At 35.4% G+C, this 21,725-nt stretch overlaps 1 protein-coding gene across 4 annotated transcripts in view; it reads left to right on the forward strand.

Annotated features, from left to right (window-relative positions):
- Window positions 1-21,107, forward strand: part of BRAF (B-Raf proto-oncogene, serine/threonine kinase) — a 61,290-nt gene extending 40,183 nt beyond the window's left edge. The window contains exons 9-20 of one of the 4 annotated variants that reach the window (XM_039361781.1): window positions 964-1,000; window positions 2,767-2,886; window positions 5,341-5,477; window positions 5,780-5,897; window positions 9,020-9,104; window positions 9,894-10,070; window positions 10,847-10,893; window positions 11,596-11,714; window positions 12,214-12,345; window positions 14,236-14,370; window positions 15,675-15,828; window positions 19,132-21,107. In XM_039361781.1, the coding sequence (XP_039217715.1) occupies window positions 964-1,000; window positions 2,767-2,886; window positions 5,341-5,477; window positions 5,780-5,897; window positions 9,020-9,104; window positions 9,894-10,070; window positions 10,847-10,893; window positions 11,596-11,714; window positions 12,214-12,345; window positions 14,236-14,370; window positions 15,675-15,828; window positions 19,132-19,154 (1,284 nt within the window). In that variant the 3' untranslated portion in view covers window positions 19,155-21,107. Of the gene's footprint in view, window positions 1-963; window positions 1,001-2,766; window positions 2,887-5,340; window positions 5,478-5,779; window positions 5,898-9,019; window positions 9,105-9,893; window positions 10,071-10,846; window positions 10,894-11,595; window positions 11,715-12,213; window positions 12,346-14,235; window positions 14,371-15,674; window positions 16,527-19,131 lie in introns of those variants that run through there. The other 3 variants (XM_039361772.1, XM_039361797.1, XM_039361791.1) reach the window with 3 other exon arrangements.
- The last annotated feature ends 618 nt before the right edge of the window (window positions 21,108-21,725 follow it).

The following is a 21,725-nucleotide window of genomic DNA, read 5'->3' on the forward strand; positions in this document are numbered from 1 at the left end:
ATTGTTAAACAAATACTATTTAGAGATCATATATTGCCTATACTGTATTGATACCAATAGATCGTGTTATTTGAACTCCCTGAATTTAAAATAAGATATTGATTCTAAGAGTAAGATCACATGACCTGTTTTTAATTTACAGCTGACTCTAGCTGTAGAGCAAATAGGTCAAATATGTTTGCATGTAAACTGTCAAGAGCCTTCAAAACAGAGACCGAAAATTATAGAAAGAGCATTTCCCTCCCAAAGCTGAATAAATATAAATAGTATAGATATAGTTCTAGACAAAGACTGCAAGTATATCTTGACATGGTGAATGTCTTTTGATACATCACATAAGAATCATAATTTTTTTATTTACATAACTTCAATTATTGCAGTTTCTCTAACGTAATGTAGCTAGTGAGAACATAGGAGTTTTTTGAAAAAGTAGGAGTAAAGGGCTTACAGTTGATTGGCATTATTAGATGCTACATCTATCTCTCCCCAACTTAACTGTTGCTTTTATTTTGCCTGATAGTTCAGTATTATTAAAAAGCTTGCTACTTTTCCATTAATGGAAGTTGGTCCATATGCTAACACCTTGGCTATTTAACACTGCTAATGGATGGTCACTGTTTCCCTGTATCTCCAATCAGTAGGCTTCATTTTCCACCTTGCATCTCTAAAACAGTGTTTAAAGTATCTATTAGACCTAGCCACCCTCGAAATTGCTGCTTGATAGTTCACTTCCAGACCCAAAAAAGCTCAAGCAGCCTTTATTGGAAGCTCGGGTATTAGCAGATAAGGGAAATGTTTTATAGGTTGATGGTGAAGTATTCTATATCTTTGCAGCTGCTTTCAGTCTGCTTTTCTTAGTTAAAGGAAAGAGAAAAAAAGTGCTTCATCACCAGTCCTCCTAATGACAAGCAACATACATAACGCATGAATAAGGTGCATATAGTTTTTGTTTTTGGTTTGTAGGACTTGATTAGAGATCAAGGGTTGCGAGGCGAGGGAGGTAAGTTACTTTGTTCTCTTGCATACCCAATACTTGCTTTGCCTCCTCCCCTTTTATACAACCTCCTTTTTTGCAAAATACAGACATGGGAGAGAAATTATAACTAATGCAATGAAATTCATTTGCTTGTCCATGACATTTAGCGTCGTCTTATAAAAAAAATTCACCGATTCACATTTCAATGTGGGTGAAAGGAAGATGAGAACAACATGCAAAGTGGTAGCCAGTGTTTTTTTTAAAAAAACAAAACAGATAATCGGAGATTATAGAAGGTAACTTCAACTGATCCTCTTTCTCCTTTTGCTATAAAAAGCTTAAACCTGCCATTTTGCTATATTAAAAATAATTCTTTATTAAGAAGTCTGTCAGCTAGCACAATTTCTAAATCAACCACTTAAAGAGTATACAATAAGAGCTTCTTAGAAAAATACCTGATTTCTTAAAAACATAACAGCTGGAGATATTATGTACATTCTTGCTGAAAAAGAATTGAGTATTGCCAGGCTACTAGAGTGTGTTCATGTATACACATACATATACTCCATATCGTTAGATAAATTCCATTATTTAAACTGGCCAATTAATCAATGAAAAACTACTCTGAGCAACTCTGAGCAACTCTTCAAACTCTTCAAAGAGACTCCCTAGCAAGCATTATCATTTGCAAGCGCTTACCAAATAATAAGCATGTAGGAAAAAGAAAGATATGCTTATATATTCTGTGCTTTTAATCTGTAGAATGATATGAATAATATTACAAATTCATTCATCTTTAAAATGAATGATGAATGTTAATGCAGATGTCTTCAATCCAGTCATCATGTTTCTGGCCCCTCTTACTGTGATATGTTTAAAAAACGTGAACATGTATGATGCTCCCATACTCTAAGAATGTACAGCAGTCTTCTCAAGCTTGGCATCTCCAGATTGTAATGTCAGGATCCATGATCAGTCAGTTATGGAACTTTGCCAGTTTGGAAAAAAATGCTTCAATTTTTATCATCAGGTCTAGTAAAGAGAAATGTCCTTGGCAAAAGTCATAACTGCAAAAATGTATATTTTTCCCACCATGTTACATGTACACTTTTGGTGGATGTTGCTGCAATAGCTACAGATCCTGTTCAGGATAAGCTTCATTTAATGCTTTGACTTGGCTATTATCATTTGAATATATGGTGTAGGCTGTACCATGCAGTACAGGAAAGCATGTGTCCTTAATCAGCTGGCCATTTTGCTTTCCATGACATTTGTTTGTTTTCTTTCTTTTTTTTAATACATTTGCAATCTAAGCCTTCACTATAACATTTAGTAGAGACTCAGTTTTTAGTCAGGATTTTGTTTCTTCTCCATCTCCGCTTTCCCAGTTACCTCTAACAAACTGGCTACTACTTTGCAAATCTGAGACTGCAGGTATGACTTCAAGCTATGAGTGCTGCCCATTACATTGCCCATTTGACAATTGCATATGTGTAGGGAGCTGTGGCTTTTGGAACCGTTTTGCCCATTCTGTCCAACATTTAAGTGTTGTGTACTAGTATGTCATTTTAAATTCTGGTCAGTAGGCTCTCTTTGGGGCTTACCAATTCCCAGCCTTTTGAATATATGCTGTATTTTGTTTTTCAAATGAAATCACAAGTTTCTGCCCTGCAAAATCATAAGCAGTCTGTGCATAGGAGTCTAAGCACCTCAGTTATGTCCCATGACTTTCATTTCTTCTGTGTGTCTGTCTTCCTGTCTCTGCCTGCCCGTCTCTTTCTCTCTAACAGCCCCTATGAACCAGCTGATGCGCTGCCTTCGGAAATACCAATCCCGGACTCCCAGTCCCCTCCTCCATTCTGTCCCCAGTGAGATAGTGTTTGATTTTGAGCCTGGCCCAGTGTTCAGAGGTAGTTGGGCTCTTCTTTCTCATTTTCACCCAAATCAAACTAAATAAAACCACAGATGCTGTTTGTGCCTCACCCTCACAGCGTGTGTATGTAAGTGTGTGAGTTTTCAAAACATTATCATTTTTATTTATTTATTTTTGGCTTAGCCTGGCTGGAATGCTTTGAATGTGCTTTTTCATGTAATAGTCACTCACTCTTATTAAACTCACAAATTATTCTGTGTTAAACATTGTCATAAAGCTGCTGGAGCATTACGTTATAGAAATAAGGTTTTTTAGATCTTCTTTCAAAGTATTGCTTGTTTTCAAAGTCTCGAATTACAATATGAAAACGAGGACAGGACAAGTCCTGCAGATAATTAACATCTATGCAAAACTTCATTCAGATTTTTCTGAAATAGGGTTACCAACTGACACAAAATGGGGGGAGGGGGTCAAATTGGCCAGATTTCTTTTTTAAAAAGCATAAAATTTAGGCCATTTTGCTGGCTCTCCAACCAATTAATTCATAGATCCTGAAGTGAACTTCAGTACAGAAATTGACAACTCTACCTGGATTCCAGCAGGACCATACTGTTGTGCATGATCTTGAGGCTTTCCAGGATTTAGGAGTAGATTGACATTCCTGATTTTCTTGTCGGTCAGTTTTAACTTAATGCTTGAGCAAAATCCTATTTAACACTGTCTTTCAGAAATCTGTTGCAGAGCTAATGATTCTGGTAGCAATTTTGTTAATTATCTGGAATATGATTTACTTCAATTATATATTACTGCTGTGACTAATCTGTAGATTAAAAGGATATATCATAATGTGTAGGATGGCTCAGCTAAAGTCAAGAACAGTTTAAGAACTAAATTATAGTAACAGTCCACATTACCTGAGATTATTGATATAAAAAAAAACCTTCTGGGAAAAACAACAGAACCACGATTTAGGATTGGAATGAGACACAGAAATAATCTTCCTCCCTTTAATTGAACTATAGTCCAGAAATTAAACTGAAATATAAGATATATAGTGATGTATTGTGGTGCATCACTGCAATACCATTTTTACAAAGAAAGACTTGTAAATGCAGTTCTTCAATTTATACAATTTATTTCCTAGGAAAGTCTATTCGTCTTTTTAGTTACATAATTAAAAATAAATAAATACCTTTTAAAACAAACCAGCTTAAACAATTAAACCAGGAACAGGTATTCTTTAAGCATACTTTCTTGTTTTGTCAAAGATTAAAATGTTTCTGGTTTATATTATTGGAAAAGATACTACTTTGTTTAATAAATTAATATAAACAGATTTCAGCTACTATAGTCTTTATTTACTGGTATAGTTTTAGTATTTAAATATCACTTCATTAACACAGCATCTTTCAGAGGTCTTGGAGCTCTATCTAAGAATTTCCAAAAAGTGTGGCCCAAGACTGATGTCTAAAAATTTTGGTAGAAGATGCTCATTTGAGGAAAACTGGCATAGGTAAACATGTACTGTATCTTATTCTAACATTTATATCCTTTTCTCCATGAAATATCAGTATGGCTGCTTAGGAAACTAAACTTGTCTTCTACGTGCTAGCTTAAATGACTTGGAAAGGAAAAAGAGAAATATTCTTCCCTACCATGCCTTTAAAGTTTTAAATTCCAGTAAAGCCTTTTTTACAATTATAAAAAGCATTTGTACAGCAACAGTATATATTCTTGAAATCTGAAAATATCTGGGGAGAAAGAAAGCTCCCTTTTTGCTACATGGACATTGGGAAAATAGGCTAAAAGAAGTTACAAAAAGAAAAGGGAAAGAAAACCAGTGAAAAAAATAGTTTTCCTAATATTCAGTCATAAACATAAGAGAGAGGTCTTAGGTCTTGATTTTTTTTTAAAAAAAAATTCTGCTTAGCTCCTTCAGTGCGGGCCACCAAAAAATGTCTCTTCACTATTGTCTCAAAATTTACATTATTTTATTTTAGTACACCTAGCTTCTTATATATTCCCCTTTGGCATAAATGCTTTAAATAAGGAAATAAATAAAAAACAAGGAAAAAGTAAAGTAATATAACAAATAAGAACCTTTTTAAAACAGTGTAAAAAACTATACAGTTTTCAGAAGTTGCTAAATTATAAAAAGATACTGAACCCAGTATCTCTTTATAATTATTAATCTCTGAAAACTCTATAGAGTGCAGATTTGTTCTTTCCTCTTTTGTGAATTAGAGTCACATTCTAACTCCACATGTTGATAAAAGTTTTATAATTAAATCGAGCTAGAATTGCACCCTGTAATATTTATTAAATGCACCTGGTTTGCAAGACTTAATCCTTGTGCTTAATTGTCTGTTATGTTTGAAAATACTGCATCTTTTACACAATTTTTGCAATTACTGTTTTTTGTGAATTAAGTCAATGTATTTTAGTCCTTAAAAACGTGGAGCTGTTTTTTGACCTTTAATTACAAATGTAGGCTCAACTACAGGATTGTCTGCTACACCACCTGCGTCTTTACCTGGATCTCTCACTAATGTGAAAGCATTACAGAAATCCCCAGGGCCTCAGAGAGAGAGGAAGTCCTCATCATCTTCTGAAGATCGAACTAGAATGGTAAGAACAGAATTAGCTTATTGAACCAGTACTCATTTTTGATTCACCAAGTAGGCCTAGTTTCTTGATCTCTTAAGTATGGATAGGAGATCAAAGGGGCCCCACAGCCTTTCTTTCTTTGTGTAAGCAAACTCCCCTGAAATGTTCAAGGCTTGATGTCCTATAACATGGTGTGCTATGCTTATAAAATGAGTTTGCACTAATTGGGGCTTTTAAACAGGGTAAATGTAAGGCCATTTCACATTCACCATGCATAAAATTTGTACTAAAAAGATTTACAGAACTATACACTTTTCTTGCAGAAAACCCTAGGTCGACGAGATTCAAGTGATGACTGGGAGATACCAGATGGTCAGATCACAGTTGGACAAAGGATAGGCTCTGGTTCATTTGGGACAGTCTATAAAGGGAAATGGCATGGTATGTAACTACAGCAGCAACTATTTTTCACCAAAAGTATTTAAAACAATTATTGAAACTTCAGCAGATTTCTTTGTGTTAAGGATTTGAGAACCTATAATTCTTTTTTTTAATAGATTTTACTAATTTTTAAAAATTACAATCTTTAGAGCTTAGTAAACAACATGTTGTCTGGGTTCACATATTTAACATTAACCTCTTCAATATAAATCTGTTCAGTACTGCACAATCCAGTATTTTTTCCTTGATCTTTTCCTTTCCTTCCTCCGCATATTTTTTCCCTTTTCCCCTCATTAAACAATTACAATTCTTAGTACTATTGATGTATACAAAATTAGATATAGACATCTTCATCATATTTTACTAATATTATAAAAATAACAATATCAATTCATGTCAATATCCTGTTTTTCGTATTCTTATTAAAGTTTAATTTCCCATCAGTATTTAAAGTATCTTTGTCAGTTATGATTTATATTTATATAAATTTATATAGCTAAAAAGTTTTGTTGATACCAATCCTCTTATTTTCAAATTTCCCATATCAAAACAAGAAAAAATGCTATTTTAATTCTAAATCTTTTCTTCCATTATAAAAATCTAGTTATATCTAAGGTTCATCCGTTCTTTTAATCATATTCAAATAGGTATATTAAACAGGTAGTGCCCCCTCTGATAGATCAAATCCTCTGTTTTTTAAGTCTAACTCTCGTTTTCTTTCTTTGCCAAGCAGCTTTCCAGGCCAAGGCAATTAAATCGCCCTAGAATTTTCTTTCTATTTTTGTGAAAGCTGCTTGACATGAGAAAGACACTTTAGGTAGAGTATTTGGGGGTGGGGGGAGAACTCCGCTCATCCACATTCCCTAGAGATTTCCCCTGCCCGCTCTATGTTCCATTTTCTAGAATCTTCTTCCTTGTCATCAGGTGTATTTTGGAGAAAGAAGTAAAGGGTCTTTTGTATTTTCATTGTTATAGGTAGGTCTTGCAGTATTTTATTTGTGTATGGCAGTCCATATTTCCCTTCTCCTATCTCCTCCATCTCTAGGTCCATTTCTTCTGCTTCACCCTCTGATTTCTGGTTTATTTGTTCATACTTTGTAGTCATTGTCTAGGAGCTTTCCAGTTGTAGCTTCAATTTGGATTTTTGGTCCTTTATGTCATCTAGGTTATTTTTAGTCTCATTATGGTTTCTTTTTATGTCCTCTTTTTGTGCAACAATTGTTTGATGAGTTTGCTGTAACATCGAGAGTATTTCCTTCTGAAAGGTATTTGTTTTTTCTTGAGGCATCATTCCTAGAAATCCTCTAGTATCACCAGTCTCAGTAAGAGTGGAATAAAATTTCCTCTAGTTTTCTGGTCTTTATATATAGCCTTTATAATCCAGTCCTAATAGCAGTTTTTTATAGTAATCTTTTGTCTCAAGTATCCTGAAAATTATCAGTCAGGCAAGGTTGTAATCCACAATGTTCCAAGTGTTCAAAATGTTCAACCTCCCTGCAGCCAAACATATTCAAAAGTCAAATGTTTCTTTCTCTCCCACTAGCTCTTAAGATTAAAAGTCCAGACTCCATGGGTATTTATAGTCCAAGAAGGTCAGGATGATAAATATGCCAAAATATTTTCTTTTATTGCCAGACCTTAAGCTGAAAGTTACCAAGCAACTAAGGAGCTAGTTATAGTGCTGTACTCAAATCCACCACTAGATGTCATTCAAAGTCCATTTTCCACTCTTAAAACAAAGGCTTGATTTCTTTTATTTCTTATATTTCACCTCAATAATATTTTTTCCAAAGAGAAAAACTTGACAATTACCTCAGTTCTTAGATTTATCAAAGCTGTAGCTTTATATTACTTTCCACTTCAGTATTGTGTATTTCTGTCCCCCATAAGAAATTTAAAACGCCGCTTCCATTCACATCCGGAGGTTTTAAGCTTTTTGGGAGTCTTTCCCAGGAAGTTCAGTTGTAAAATAGTAAAGAAAGGATCAATATTCTCACCTAGTCCAAGCATGCTATTTACAATGTGCTAATTAAAGCTTTTGTTCTTCGGTTGTCAGCAGCTAATGGCCGGCCGCAGAGGTGTGGCTGGTCTTTCCCCTGCCAGTTTAGAGGATTTTCGTTGGATCGAACAGAGGAACCACCATCTCGCTCTGTGATTGACAAAGCACCCCTCCTTCTTCATCGCCTCTTCAGGGCGACTTTAGCTCCTTTCAGGGCCCCAGCAAAGCTAAATCAGGTGCGGAAGGCAGAGCTCTGCCTTCCTGCATCCCATTTCACCGCGACGCAAAACCAGAAGTCTCTTGAGAAGCTATAATTCTGAAAGTTACCAAAAATATTTTTATCAGATATATATACTATTTTTTTAATTAACATGCATTTGTTAGGATCTAGATATTTTTATTTATTTATTTGATTTTTATTCCACCTTTATTTTTGTTTACAATAACTCAGCATGACAAACATACCTAATACTTCCTTCCTTTGTTTTCCCCACAACAACAACCCTGTTAGGTAGGTTGGGCTGAGAATGACTGACCCAGAGTCACTTCGCCAGTTTTTCATGCCTATGGCAGGAATAAAACTTATGATCTTCTGGTTCCTAGGCCAGCATCTTAACCCCTAGACCAAACTGGCTCTCAATGATATTTTAGTTCAATGCCCAGAGCAGTACCTATTAATTATATGATCCAGTTTACAAAGTGATTCGCTCGATCTGAATGGTTTACTGAAACCTCCCCATTTCAATAATAGTTAATAGGTACTTAACCACTACATTGGCTTCTGCTTTTCTGGTTAAAGAAAAAGTTGCAACAAATATTCCCATGGTACTTTGAGCTTGTTTCTTGAGCAGCTATTTTTTGTGCTGCGCAGTAAAATCGCATCAAAAATGGAAAAGGACTTCATAAAAGGTTTTCAGTGCAAGAAGAGAATGACAGAGATCTTAAGTGAGCCTTCAGTAACTTATTTTTTTCATTAGCATGTATTGTATAATGAGACTTTATGGGACAATCAGTATTGCCCTGTTATATATAAACACTTAATCATTTTATGAGTGGCATGCTTAACTCACTTTAATTTTTGAGCAAAACATCCATAGTTCACTTTTTGAAATTCTTTTTTAAGGTGATGTTGCAGTGAAAATGTTGAATGTTACAGCTCCCACCCCTCAGCAGCTACAGGCTTTTAAAAATGAAGTAGGAGTTCTCAGGTAAGATTATATGAATTATATACAGATAACACAACCAGAAAAACCACTAACTTTTAGGAATTAGATAATAGCAATAACTATAACACTTAGACTTATATACTGCTTCATAGTGCTTTACAGCCCTCTCTAAGCAATTTATAGAGTCAGCTTATTGCCCCAACAATCTGGGTCCTCATTTTACCAACCTCAGAAGGATGGAAGACTGAGTCAACCTTGAGCCAGTCAGGACTGAACTCCTGGAGTGAGCACTGAGTTAGCCTGCAGTACCACATTCCAACTACTATGCCACCACGGTTATTAATCCGAAGTGACCTCTGCCTTTCCTGCCCAGTTGCTTCATACGTGTACTCCTTAATAATGGATCTTGTCCTTCTGGTCCATCTTTTTTTTTAAAAAAAAACAAAGAATTGAGGGGTGATTGCTCAGGTATTTTACTAAAATGGGGCTACTTACAACAAGAAGAAATAGGTTTTATCTCTGGATGGCTGACCTTTTAAAAACAAGGAACAATGAAAAACAGATCAAGGATGTCCAGGAAGTGAAAACCATGCAAGATAACAGTGCTAGAGTTCTATAACCACCAGCAGGAGAGTTTTATTCTTTCATACTTTGTTTGCTGGCATTCTAGTGGCATCTAATTCGGTATAATGAAGAACAAAATGCCGGACTGTATTTGATTTGATATTTAAATGAGTGCTGATTTAAAGCTTTAATCTCTAGAATAGCATGTTATTGCTGGATTTTTTTCCCCAAGTAATTTTAAGTTTTCCTTTTTTTCCAACACCATAGGAAAACACGACATGTGAATATATTACTTTTCATGGGTTATTCAACAAAGCCACAGCTGGCTATAGTTACGCAGTGGTGTGAAGGGTCGAGTCTTTATCACCATCTACACATCATTGAAACTAAATTTGAAATGATCAAGCTGATTGATATAGCACGCCAGACAGCACAAGGAATGGAGTAAGTTGGGTATCATTTGCTGAGCAATATGGAGAAGTAAACCTGAATTAGTTCTCTATACTGAAATAATTCATAGGAAGTTTCAACTAGTGGAGATTGTTTGTTCAAGAAGATATTAAAAAAATCAAATATATTGATTTTTCAAATTATTGCTGAGTTAAGGAAATTGATTTATAAATATAGAACACAAACACAAGTGCTTGAGATTTTTAATCTGTGCAATACATTGATTAAGTTTTGCTAGATGGTCAGAGACCAAATAGATGATAAATAAAAATTCATACAACATGACAGACATAGAAACAACTAAAACCATAAATTTTATCTTTTAGCGAAAATTGCTGTGACAAATCAAATAGCTTATACAGGGATTAATGAAATTTAAAAATAGGCAAGAATAGAACAGAGTCTAAACTTAATTCATTGTTAAACATACCAAATGATTACTAATGGCAATAGCAATTTAAATCCAAATTTCACAAGCTAAAAGGAGTATTGTATTAGTTAGGTGGAAGTGTTTATATGGCAACTTTTCTAATTTCATCCAAATTGTAGGCTCTTCCTTCCAAAAGGAGTTTGTAGAAAGAGCACAAAATATGTTCATGGTAAATATACATAGGATTACAATCCAAGAGTCTAAAATTGTGAGGAGTGGAAGTTGATGATTACTTTGCTGTAACAAATTATCTTTCTTACAATTTAATTTCACCTGGCTTTTTTATGATTCCTTAAGTAAGTGGCATGATCAATTCACTGCTTGTTTTGTTACTTTGCAGTTACTTGCATGCCAAGTCTATCATCCACAGAGACCTCAAGAGTAATAGTATCCTTTAAAAACACTAACTTTTATCATTCACCTTCCTTTTTTCAAAGTGAGTAAAAAAAGAAGGGAAAAAATAATAGTTGGGAACAGTTGAGGATGCATATGTAAATATTGGAGTAGTTACTTGTCTCAATTTAACCTTAATTATTAAAGAAAGCAAATATATATTCTGTGCCTAACTAATTACTGTACATCTGAATATGTCTGGAGATGGGCATCCAGATTCATATGTCTTGGGAACAATGTGAATAGCATATCCATTCTAAGTCAACTTTTGATTCATTCCTGTGATTCCAAATCCAACAGTCAATGTGTTGATTTCTTTTGATGAACTTCAGTGCATAGTGTCATAGGACTTGAATGCAGAAGAGCAAAGTACATCAGAGTGCTTCATGCCAGTATATTTCATTATATAAAATCAACTATCTCTCATACAAATATATATGAAACTTTCAGAAGTTTTGACTCTCAGTGTCTGCATGGATATTCATTTTGTAACCACCTTGCTTTAATTTATCATTACTAAACTAAACCATTTAGTTTCATTGGTAACAATATTGAAGTGATTTGTTGTTATCTTCTTTCAGAATGGCTTTTATTTTTCATTTTCTCTATAAAACTTCAATTCCTGGTGGCCTCCCATCTAACCGCCAGACAAATCAGATCCTGCTTAGTTTTTTTTTCCTTTACATTTCCTGTCAGATATATTTCTTCATGAAGACCTCACAGTAAAAATAGGCGACTTTGGCCTAGCAACAGTGAAGTCACGATGGAGTGGATCCCACCAGTTTGAACAGTTGTCTGGATCAATTCTATGGATGGTATGTGAAGGGAGTATTTTCCAAATTGTTCACCAAAATTGCACAATTCCTTTCGCAGAGAAAGGAACATTTCCAATGACTTTAGGATGGAGATAAATGCTTGGCTTTGCTGAGCAGAAGCCTTTCTAATGTGTAGCAGAATACCACCACAGGTGGAATGGTGGAAACCTTTTGCTGTCTACCCAGGATTTTCTTCTCTCACTGAATGTCTCAGTGCAATCACTGGCCAAAGTTGTCTTACGTTTTTTCCCATAATATCAATACTCTTAATATCAATGAAAGGCTATCAAAGGAAAGGTCATGACTGTATTGCATACAATTTGACCAGCTCAGTATCTGGTTAGAAATTACTTAATTTCCACTAAGTAGAGGATAAATATGTAAGGTTTATTTATCCTTTTTTTTATCTTTTTAGATACTAACTTCATTTTGGGGGATCTGATATATATATAAAGTCTGCAATTGCATTAGAATAAAGCAGTTGTTTTCTATGTCATAGGCACCTGAGGTTATTAGGATGCAAGATAAAAATCCATATAGCTTTCAATCAGATGTGTATGCATTTGGAATTGTCCTTTATGAACTGATGACTGGGCAATTGCCATATTCCAACATCAACAATAGAGACCAGGTAAGTTGGGAATGGGAAAGTGTTATTTCTAAATTATAGGAAGTCCTTGACTTATGACCACAGTTAGAACCAGAAGTTCTGTTGCTAAGCAAGTTGTTTGTTTAGTGAATACACACAGTTTTATAACCTTTTTTGGCATAGTTGTTAAGTGCAGTTATTAAGTGAATCATATGATCATTAAGCAAATCCAGCTTCACTTATTAACTTTGTTTGTTGGAAGCCACCTGGGAAGGTTGCAAATGGTGATTACATGACCCCAGGATGTATGCTGGTTGTTGAGCACCTGAATTTTCATTACATGACTGTGGGGATGCTGCAACAGTAATAAGTGTGAGGATGGGCCATAAGTAATTTTTTTCAGTGCTGTTGTAACTTTGAATAGTCACTAAAGAAATGGTTGTAAATTGAGGACTACCAGTACCCATCCTTTCATATTGTAGTACTGTGGTACTGACAGATTATTTTAGCCTTTGTAATGTTGTCTTTTACACATTTCACTGCTTTCAGTTTGGGGTAGACTGGTATGTTAGGTGACTTAAATATCTATATTCAGAAAACAGTGTGTCTTTTGTACAAAATAATGTGATAAATTATAATTATTTGACAGGTCTTCCATTCTTCAGTGCAGATTTGCTTTCTTCATTTGAGAATCAGCAGTATAATCATGTAACTTGTTATCTGGGTTATTCAGACATACACAGATTTCAAGATTACTTGAAGAAAATGGAATAGTTTTTAAATATGCTGGGAAAAGGACAAGAGATGAATAAAACTAAGGCAACTTTGTTATCCTGTTAGCAAAAAATCCCCAACCTGTACCTTCTAGATACATTAGCCAAAATCTCAGCATTTTCAGCTAGAGTTTGGTACCCAGTTGCAGAAAGCTGATCTAGAAAAGTAATATTAATTTTTAATATATTTTTGCCTTAAGTTTAAGATCTTGGTTCTTGGGATACTTGAGTCATCTTGAGGTCTAGGGTTTCAGAATTGTATATTTCTTTTCTTTTAGCGTATAAGTGAACAACAACAACTAATTTAATGAACAGAGCAATTAATTCAGTGTGCCACAAGAGAGAAAAGTGGCTTATTGTAACAGTAGCAACTTTCATCCTATACCAAATGATGGTCTTTGAAATTGGGAAGATTTCCAAAACAATTAGCAAAGTTGGGCATGCTCCTGCTTTTTAAACAAGAGCTTGAAAGTCACGTGTATATGCTCAGGTTAGGTTTTGCTTTAAATAAATGTGAATCCCAGTGTTGTTGAAATATAGTACAGTGTATTTCTTTTCAAGTAGGCACCTAATTTGTAAATGCAGAAACAATAATTTTGAGACTTAGTTTGGTAATTTTTTTCTGAGTACTGTAGTGAATTGTGGTGGGTATTGACTGCCTAAATGGTCCTTCCTGTTTCAATTATTGTACTTGCTGTAGATAAGGCATAGATCAATTTGGTGTCTAACATTGCTTCTTTAGAATTATTGAGATCTTGGACCAATGTATTTAATACAAATGCCACTTTGGGAATTATATGCAATGGATGCAAAACTAAAACTGACGGACATATTACATATCCTGTCAGCCTTTTACCTTCCAGTGTGTAAAAGAACTAAATTGGTTCTATTAAACTTTTGAAATATGCCTAAAAGTTTTACATTTGTGCAGCACTTGCATTCAGTGTCTGAAAAGTGCTTTGCCGTATATAGCAATACAAACTTCCCAGGAAAAGATGCAATTGTTTTAAGATGTCGCAGTCAGGTGCCAAACTCACAGTCCCATGCATCCTGAACCCCTTTTTGAGGAGACTTAAATTCAAAGCACTGCACAACCATATTTAAAAATCACAATAGAAGAAATTTACTTTTCCCTTTTTCACTCTCTCTTTCTGCAAAGATTATATTTATGGTGGGACGAGGGTATCTTTCTCCGGATCTCAGCAAAGTGCGAAGCAATTGTCCCAAAGCCATGAAGAGACTAATGGCAGAATGCCTGAAAAAAAAGAGAGATGAAAGGCCTCTCTTCCCCCAGGTAAGAATTTCTCATATTTGGATTAGCATTTAGCAACCGTAGCTAGCACAAGAGCACTACAAGAACAAGTTGGCAATGCAGCCAGATGCTACCCAGTTAGGTTGGCCTGTTAGAAGATAATAGCAGGCACACATTATCTAGATTTTCTATTCAACTGAAATGTCAACCTCATACCCATTTTGTATATGATAATATTGATAGGAGAACCTTCACACTTACATCCTAGAGCAGGGGTGTCAAACTGCTGGCCTGCGGGCCGGTTGCATCCTACGGAGACTGTGCCCACTCCAGCTTCAGCAATGCAAAAAAAGTCATAATACATCATGACATGTCATGTGACATGGCGAGTTTGACACCTGTGTCCTAGAGTATCCACACCACATACATATTTAGCTCTGTACCTCACAGCAACTCCAACGAAGAATAATCTATCTCTGAAGTCTTAGGCCCATAAACAAAATGGTGTAACATATATAGAGGTAGGGCTTTCTAGTTTAAATAATTCTGCTGCTACAGGGATAGCTTTAGTCCATTGGTGGTGAAGTATGGGGTTCCATGATAATGGAACCAAGGTTTGACTTTAATCTTTGACTAATCCCTCCTTGATAGTTAAAGTGCTCTTCTATTTAAAAGAGGCTGCTTTGATAAATAAATCTGTCTCCACTCTGGAAATGTATGTTTCTTATCCAGATATTTGGACAATCAATCCCAAAGTGAAAAACCACAGGTTAGAATCCTTTGGATTTTACTGGAGATCCTGCAAAGTTGGGAAGAAAACAATCAGACTTAAATAATTTAACTGCATCCATTTTTTTCAGTCAAGATTTCAGCAAAATGTAGTACCTTCCAACTCCTGCCTTGCCTTTGTGACATCGGGAAAGGAGTCTGAGCAAGGATCCCCACCATAGTACAGTCTGTGAAATATTTATACTTGAAATTTTTGCAAAAAGCAGCAGTTACAATTTAAAGGATGTTCGGAATGAGCTTTTAAATGGTTTCAGTGCTTCACTTGGATTTTGCCTTTGCAGCATTCCAGTTGTGCTTTAGGCAGTACGCTGTCTCAAAAGCCTTTGATTTCATTGAATTTTCATTGAAAAGGGGCAGTAAATTAGTCACATTATCTCCATCATGTTTGTAGGAGAATGGAGTTAGTTCTTAAAATGGCAACTTCTCTGTTTATTAAATTTCACAAGATTTATTAAAAACAGTACATCTAACAGGATTGCAAATTTAAATATTATTGTCTTATAATTTGTAATACATTGTGTCCATATAAGTAATGCTAGGTTTTTCTCTGTTTTCAGATTCTTGCATCTATTGAGCTTCTGGCCCGGTCGTTGCCAAAAATTCACCGTAGCGCATCTGAGCCCTCTTTGAACCGTGCTGGTTTCCAAACAGAGGATTTTAGCTTGTATGCTTGCACGTCTCCAAAAACACCTATCCAGGCGGGGGGATACGGTGGGTTTTTGGTACTGAAAACAAATTGAGAATGATTTCTAATTCCATTAAGCGATTTAAAATCATTGACAAAGATGGACTGACCGACTAAGGGCTTATCTAATCCTGGGCTTTCAGTCTGCTCAGATTAGCATCTGTTGCTGGCAACAGAGGGTCCTCAGAATTGCCATCCTAGACAGGCTCAGGAATGCGTCTTCAGTTTATCAGAAACTAATATGTATCCATTTGTGTTTGGGTTATAAGTGAAATGTTTATTTTTTGTTTGTTTCATTGTTATGGTTTAATTTGATCCTAAGTAGAGTTTTGTGTTTGCATCATAAAAGTATTTTGTCATTCGATAGCAACACTTTTAGATCAACAATATTGATGGCAACGCAAAAAAGGTAAGGTAAAAGTATAAAAACCAGGTGCCTCTTGATTTATTTGTCAAAGCTGAGCAAATATCATAGAATATCAAGGCTCTGGCCAGTAGCATGTTTTGTTTAACTACCTGCTCACTCAAAAACATTTTTTCCTTAATACATAAGTCTTTATTTTCTTTTGATATTTCTTTATATTGCTTCTGTTCTTATCCTACTGTTGACTAAACTACCTTTATCTATTTTAAATTATCCCAGTCTTGTTTTTGTCTCTACAGTTGTATGTTGAAGTGGCTGCTATGTATTAAAACAATGATGCCCATAATGGGGTAAAATAGTCTTGTAAAAGCAGAGTGGTAAACTTTAAAAGTTGTTTAAAGGTGGAATATAAACATTTCACCACCAGTTTTCTCTCAAAAGTCAATGGCTTTGCTGTTGTTGTTCAACTTTTTGTAGGTTAATGTTTCTTCTGAAATCTCCTTTCTATGGAGAAAATGTCTCATGCTTTTGTATGGAATTTATCCAGTTAGGGTCAGATCTCCAGTAAAGCAAATTGTAATTCAGGGTTTCTTGGACAGAATTCTTCCAGTTTTCTCTTCTCCCCACCTTTTTTAAAAATTTGATATTTTGATATCTATCTTCAAAAAGTAAATTCTCATACTGCTATTGTTACATTGCCCTTGGCTTAAATAATAACCGTTGTTATTTTCAGCATTGAACTTTTTGCCTACTGGTAGATCTTCTGTCTTTCTCAATTTTATGCCCCCTTAAGATCTCCAGGGTAAATCTTGGAGATAGGAAAAGTGAGAAAGGCTCCAAGTGGATTGATATGTGTTGTATTTTATTATTCACGACAAAGAATTGGGAACCTTTCTATATCTCTTAGGAGCTGCCTTATTTTTTCTGTCTGGTAGAAGCATTTGATTTTCCCACATAATATAGCAATGATTGTGTTGGCTAGGATGTCTGAGAGTTACAGTCCTAACAAATCTGGGGTTTTGATTAGGTAAGCATTATTCTCAGAGACTGGGAGATAGGTAGCATAACCTTGTGCTAATAAATAGCGTTGATTTTTAATCATGCTTGCTAGGAGGAGGGAGATTCTTCCATAGAAGGCAGCCCATCTGTGGTGTATCAAATGGCCACTTAGATTTGGAGTCACCCAAAGGCAGACATCTGCTGAGCTAATACCCCTTTCTGATCCTTTCTTATATTTTGTATATATTTGGTTTAGGTAGTAGTAGAAAGTTGCTTAAGATTTAAAAAAAACCCTCTATAGCAGAGTAAAGTTTATATCACTACCTGATCGGGATTGCTGGTGGCATGCACTAACATGTTCCTTCCTTGTTGGGGCAATTTAATTTATAAAGGAAAGTTAAAGTGGCAATCATCCCTCTTAGCAGTTGCAAACCTGAATTCTTTAGCAACATTGAACAGTGATAGTTCAAAATAACAGTTAAGCACAATTGCAACTAAGCAAAGAACAAAAGGAAAGAAACTTGGTATGTTTATCAGAGGTTGTTGAGAGTTAATAGTAGCAAGAGGTCTAGTATCTCAACATTTTGGCTGCTTCTAATCATGCAACAGTCATCCAGCTTTGCAGTGCATTTGTTTTTGTTTTTTAATGACATTTTTACTGTACATATGTTAAATTTACATTGTCCTTCATTTTCTCATATCACCTAAGAAATGTTTATTGAAGTTTTGGCAGTTTTTGATTTGAGGTCCGTTTCCTATGCTTGCTTACATACAAAAGTTTGGAAATACTGGGTTACGTTATTCTTACCTGTAAGGTACCATTAGATAATCAGAGCGGTTTCCAAGAAACTGTTTCTTGTACAGTTCAGGAAATGTCAGAATACAGTGGTCTGGTTATCTATCAACAACTATTAAATTAAACTTTCAAATACTCTATTCTTGAATCTGAAACCAGAATGGCTTTTAATATGACTTAAAATGGCCCCTCATGTTGAACTGAACACAGTGCATGCTAAGCTTATATGACTGGATGAAATATGAAACTTTTTGTTCTGCAATCTTGCCTTTACCATTTCCTATCACCGTTCGGAACTGTTAGTGTACAAGAGCAATAGGGACAAAATTGTTAATATAAATTAATTGTTAATCATAAGCCTGTACACATGGACTCAGAATGAATGAAAAAAAATATAGTGGAAGTGGGTAGGAGAACATAAATGTTTTTAAATTGGCCTCAAAGCATGTTATTTGCTCCTTATTAATACAGTAAGTTCAGAAGCTGTTTATGTACAACGGTTTTTAAGCTAGGGAGGGAGGGGTAGGGAGTCATCTAATCAACTAAAAGAGTAGCATGTATATGTAAACATTCTTGCCTTTTTTGTAATATTAATGGACTAGTAACATTGTAAACTATTTACATTTATGCTAATGGGAAGCTGCCATTCTGGAGTCAAGCTATTAAAAGATGCACTTTCTAAGTTTGCATAAATATAGATGAAGGGACATTCCATCCACTTTCTGTCTCCTAAATTACTGACTGAAATCTTGGGAGTATAGAGAGCTCCTACTAGTCACCCTCCTTTTTTAATATTTGGCATTTGAGTTCTTTAGGCTTCAGCTATCATTATGTTAAATCCTAACTTTATAAGTTAAAAACACATGACTAGGAATCGTAGAAATAGATAGGATAACATTTTCTGCTTGCAAACTGATTAATAGAACCTCTTTTACAAGTTTTTGTAAAATGGGCCAGATTTATTTTACTGATTTTTAAAAAGATTTTGCTTGAATATGTTTTTATTCCATACGTTCAAAAGATCCCTTGGCACAATTAACTATTAACAGTTTCATTTCTCCCTAACAAGATGTCTGGTATACAGCATCAAATTTATACTGGATAAAGTTTCTGTCTTCCTGATGAATTAAACCTAACTTTTAAAACTTGATTCTTATCCTCCCTCTACAGGCGAATTTGCAGCGTTCAAGTAGCCACAGCATCATTGGCAGCAAATCCACTCTTATTTTTAAAGTCTTGTGTTCCGACAGTTCCTTTTTAGAATATTCAGACTTGCTTGTTCTCCTCTAAACATTGCGTTTAGAAAAACTATAGATCTGTACACTTAGATCAGATCAGAAAGGAGATCCCAATCCAACCTTTTGGTGGAAGGGAAAAGCTCTTGTTTGGGACAAGTGCTTTCCGCTGCCTCTGTATCACCCTCCAACAAAAGTCATGTGCATTTGAAGATCTCTAGTGGCTGCCTGTACCGTTGGCATCATTCCCAGGACAGAGGGAGGGCTGCGCTTTGACTTTCTGGTGCTGTGGCATGATGAAGTTGGAACTCCTTCTGCATCATAGGCTTGGGATGATCTGCTGGCCGGCTTTCTCCCTCTAACAACGATTCATCAGAGGCTGAACATCTGATGAGACAGAGCTAATCAAAACAATCATCTTCTGGTTTGATTTTATTTTGTGTGTGTTTTCCTTCCTGATCAACAAAATAAGTGTGGTGTTTCCTTTTCAACTGAACTTTGCTCTTTTGATTTCACAAAACAAAAATTCAGTCAGAAGAGTAAGTCAGAGTCATTTGAAAAGGGAAGGCAATTCTGCACTTTCCAGAATTGCTTTTACCTCCTATTCAGAGCCATCCTTTTTCCCATCTTTTCCTTTTGTGTACTTTTGGAACGGGTTAGGAACCCTTTTTTTGTCGGTCCAGCAACAAATGTTTTTACAAAACAGTAGCAAAGCTCAACACGCGTGGCTTCTTTTCATTTTGTATTGCAAATCTGAATCTATGTTTTGTGTGTTGAACTTTTTGGGAATGCCCAGAAAGTCTAATACAGACTATGAATAACAAGTGTACCTATTTTAAAAGGTACAAGGTAGTGTCAGGTACCTAACTTTTCATAAGCAGACATTCTCAGGTTGAATTGAATACATTTCAAAAATGAAATCCAGCCACAACCTTCCCAAAAATTAGACATTCCAAAAAAACGTGCTTTGGTACTTTTTTTTTAAAAAAAGCAGAACTTTTAAACATGTTAACTCAGCAAACTGTGAATGAACACTGTGTGCACGAAAGAGAGAGAAAATGCAGCAAATTAGCTTTAAGGGCATTTTGCTGTTTCTTTTGTTATTGTTTTTCTATACAAATGGTACTTGCTGGATCAACACTACTCACCTTGCCTATTCTCACCTTTTCCCATGCAACTCCTTTTCTTGCCCTTATTTTGTACCCTTGGTGATTGCATTTTGCTTTTCTCTTTATGCCTTGCCCTTAAATCTAATTTGCAAAATGGTTTCTGGTTCTTATTATCCAAACAAAATAAAATGATACAAAAATCAGATGTTAGATTATCTCTAGTAGAATTATGAAGCTATATGAATTATGAAGTAAGCGGAATTCTCTATGGTGTGGTGATTTTCTTTTTTGGAAAAGGGTAGTTGTGTGCCACTGGAAGAGAATTCATAAGAAGAGAAGCCTTATTACTGTGTCCTGTATTGATAGATAGGAAGCTGGAAATTGCAGCCCCTGTGCTAGTATAGTTTCTAGTGGACGAAACTAGATTATTTTGTGGTAAAGTCAAAATTAGAGTTAACATGTTGATTCTCCAATATCCAGATCTGTTACTAAAAAAACCAATGAAAGATTATTTTTTTAGCAAAGCTTTGTTCGTAAAACTTGATTTTTTTTTAAAAAAAAAGTATTACCTTCATGATAAAGGAACGATTTAGTGTATTTGATTTTTTTTAATTGAACCAAGGTACTTACAGAAATGGGAGCAAGAGGCATAATCAAAAAATAATGTGTATTCAAACACTTAACACAGTGGTTCTCAACCTTTTTAATGCTGCGACCCCCAACTGGTCGTAAGTCGAGGACTACACAACCGGTCGTAAGTCGAGGACTACTCAACTGGTGCAGCACCGTTTGCAGAATGGGACTTTTGGTGGGCTCAGCAGAGCAGAGACAGCCTGGACAATTCCTATTGGCTTTTGAAAGCCAATAGAATTAGACTCTATTCAAGAGAGTCTATTCTATTGGCTTTCAAAAGCCAATAGAATAAAAGGGAGTAGCACAGCTAAGGAAAAGGAGAAAAAAAATAGCGGACTGCGTTGTTTGACGACCCCCGTGAAATGGTCGTTCGACCCCAAATGGGGTCCCGACCCACAGGTTGAGAACCACTGACTTAACAGGATAGTGAGTAAAACTGCTTGGCATTATTTCAGGGAAGATGCATTTCTGCATACAGTAAGCATCAGTGAAGTGATGCTGGAAGTCATAGATGTTTTCTTGAATGACTCCTTTTCACTTCAGTTATTGGTCTGGTTTGGGGAAGCTTTCTAAGTATTCAGAACAATGAGATTGAATCAGCTTGTGTCATCTTACAAAAAGTGTATAAGGTATGTTACAAATGTAAAGCACAACTTTAATGGTGGTCTGCAGTAATTGTTAAGTTTTCAGAATATAGATTCTCTTTTCAACTCTTACCAGTTCCACTGCCCTCCTCACCACCACCCACCATCAGTAATCTATCTTAAAAGGTGAATATCATGTGCAG

The sequence above is a fragment of the Crotalus tigris genome, unplaced genomic scaffold (genome assembly GCF_016545835.1).
Source record: "Crotalus tigris isolate CLP2741 ecotype Arizona unplaced genomic scaffold, ASM1654583v1 scf7180000017588.1960692, whole genome shotgun sequence".
NCBI classification, from domain to species: domain Eukaryota; kingdom Metazoa; phylum Chordata; class Lepidosauria; order Squamata; family Viperidae; genus Crotalus; species Crotalus tigris.